The sequence below is a fragment of the Sinocyclocheilus rhinocerous genome, unplaced genomic scaffold (genome assembly GCF_001515625.1).
Source record: "Sinocyclocheilus rhinocerous isolate Xijiao unplaced genomic scaffold, SAMN03320098_v1.1 scaffold836, whole genome shotgun sequence".
Classification (NCBI taxonomy): Eukaryota; Metazoa; Chordata; class Actinopteri; order Cypriniformes; family Cyprinidae; genus Sinocyclocheilus; species Sinocyclocheilus rhinocerous.
This window is the reverse complement of record NW_015648109.1, coordinates 783-3366: the sequence shown is the minus strand read 5'-3', so window position 1 is coordinate 3366 and position 2584 is coordinate 783. Positions and strand designations below refer to the sequence as shown.

The 2584-nt window shown below is 37.7% G+C and overlaps 1 protein-coding gene across 1 annotated transcript; it reads right to left on the bottom strand.

Annotated features, from left to right (window-relative positions):
* Window positions 1-151: 151 nt before the first annotated feature.
* On the bottom strand, window positions 152-1964 carry LOC107709599 (guanine nucleotide-binding protein G(I)/G(S)/G(O) subunit gamma-5-like). Its single transcript, XM_016514113.1, has 2 exons — window positions 1805-1964; window positions 152-403 (listed from the first exon to the last, which is right to left on the bottom strand). Exons 1-2 carry the CDS (start codon window positions 1895-1897, stop codon window positions 278-280), a joined length of 219 nt encoding a protein of 72 aa, XP_016369599.1. The 5' UTR covers window positions 1898-1964; the 3' UTR covers window positions 152-277.
* Between the last annotated feature and the right edge of the window lie 620 nt (window positions 1965-2584).

Below are 2584 nucleotides of genomic sequence, written 5' to 3'. Positions count from 1 at the left end.
TTTTCATTTCACAAGACATTAATCGATGGAGTGGATTATTGTGATGTTTTTATCAGCTGTTTGGACTCTCATTCTGACGGCACCCATTCACTGCAGAGCATCCACTGGTGAGCAAGTGATGCAATGCTACATTGAAGAAACAAACTCGTATACATCTTGGACGGCCTGATAAATGTTAAAATGATTATGATTGCGTAAGCATTTACTAAACGCATCTACGGTGCTTTAGAAGGACAGGAGTTTGTTGGTAACCTATGCGTGATCAGACAGGAGTCGCTCAGAGGAGGCCGCAGGACTTGGGCGGGCGGAAGGGGTTGTCGCTGGATGGCACGCCCAACAGCAGCGGGTCTTTATGGGCGTTCTGCAGGCAGAAGTTCTTCAGGTCTGTGGCAGCTTGAGAAACCTAGAGATTACAATTAAGACGACATGTTTAACGATATCCATTGAGTGCACACACCCCTGAGCTTTATTCCTGTCTATATTTTCAAGGTTTTTACAGAGGGGTTGAAAACAAGGATTCTGAACCTGGCTTTATTTATTTATGTTTTAATGTCATATCCGCAACAATGGCTATATTCATGGTAACATTAACAATATCAATTCAATGCATTTACAATAATATAACATTTTCTTAAGAAACAATCATTATACAAAAACAACAAGAAACAACAATAGTACTGATAAAAATCATATACAATCTTTCAGTTTAATCAGTGACTGAACCTGGCTTTATCTAACGTTCAGGATTCTGTTCTGGAAATGTATGCAAATTAGTGCATATTTAATGCATAATTTACACATTTAAACATAACATTTCAAAAGACTTTAGAACAATCGTCTTAATGTACTGCGATCAATCAACAGGTTTTTTAACCTGTTCACTTGCACTACATTTATGGTTGAAATAAGCTTTCTATAAGTTCTGATTGCTTCTGAGCATTAAACTAATGTAAATCTGTTTTTCTCTCACTTGACCAGTGTTCCTGTCCTACTTTTTGAGCATTAAAAAAAAAAAAAAAAAAAAAAAACCCACACAGGCCTATGGTGGGCAACTACCAGTCTATGATACAGCCTACAGATATAGATCTTTGCAACATTGCTAAATCAGCTTAGGGCATGAGCTAGGGGTGGGGAATATAACCAAAATATTATTCAACGCTAGGAGTAATTTTATTCCACAATAACCGTTTTTAAAAGCGGGGTAACGCGATACCTTTTAGTTCCGGTATATCGTGTAACACTACTAGCAAACATTGCATTAATAGTGAAATTTATTGCACCGTATTATAAAGCTAAAAATAAATAAAAATTGCATTTTCGTATTAAAGTGGTCTTTAAAATCCTGTTTTTGTTCGCAGTCAGTAACGCACACAAAAACAAATAGTTTAGTTTGGACACATTCCAAGGTTTTACAATTCTCTTTAAAGTAACATACTAATCAACATAGTATTGAAATCTGATACCACCGCTGTACCATTGTAGCACCAGAGCGTTAGTTCTGTGTTTGCATATATCTGAATTATTAATGAGCACGGGGAACAACATCTAACAGTTGTCTGAACTTTAAGCCTAAAATACGCTTCTGGCAGTGTAAGACTCGTATAAAACACTTTAAACGCATCTCGGAGAAGCTGTGACGCTAAAAAACTGAAACTATTTACCCACACACGAGTTAAAACGCGTTTTAAGTGTTGTTTTGTCGGTTAGCGTTAGCACTAGCAGTAACTCAGCCCGGCTAAACTCATCCACAAACTCTCAAAATCCAAAACTCTTCCAGGTTTGTTGTTGAAGTTGACATACGTACGTTAATTCGTCGTATTTTGGCCTCTAGTCTGAGCTGTTTGACGGCTTTCTGCGCCACAGCCACACTGCTGCTGCTAGCGTTATTGTTGGACATGATGACTGACCGAGTGACTCCAGAGAGTTTGCGGAAGTTTGAGGAACGCGCATCTAAACCTGAACATACCGCATAGGCGTTTAAGAGCTATTTTATATACACATAATACGTTTTAGCATTAAAGATAGAATACTAAATCTACTTTTTACTTTATACCGTTTTTACAAATGGAGGCTTTGTCAGATTTAACTCACTTCAGGGGACAAAATTGTCCCCAAAGACAAGTATATTTGAACGCATGCGCAGACGGCCACACAGTCTGTGGAAACAAAGCACATCACTTTTGTATACAAGTTTAAAAGAAGTCATATAAACAGGAAGAATGTGTTATTATTATATTATCTTTCATAATCTCTTGAGAATTGAATTCTGTTCCAGGGACACAAAATATGACATTGTGACACACACTCTCAGAAAAAAGCTGTCACTGGGGGCTACCTTTTCAAAAGTTACTGATATGCCCCCGTTATGGGTAAATATGGTACAAATGTGTACCTTTTGAAAAGGTACTGCCCTAGTGACAACTTTGTACTTTTTTCCCCCCTGAGAGTGTAAGACATTGTGGTCTAAATATGGCTCGGGCCCCTCCTTCAATGTAAATTTTTTCCTTCTTTATCATTTCCAACAGATGCAGTCTACTCATTTTGAGGTATCAATTAAGTCCTTGTCAAAAACACTGGGAAATCT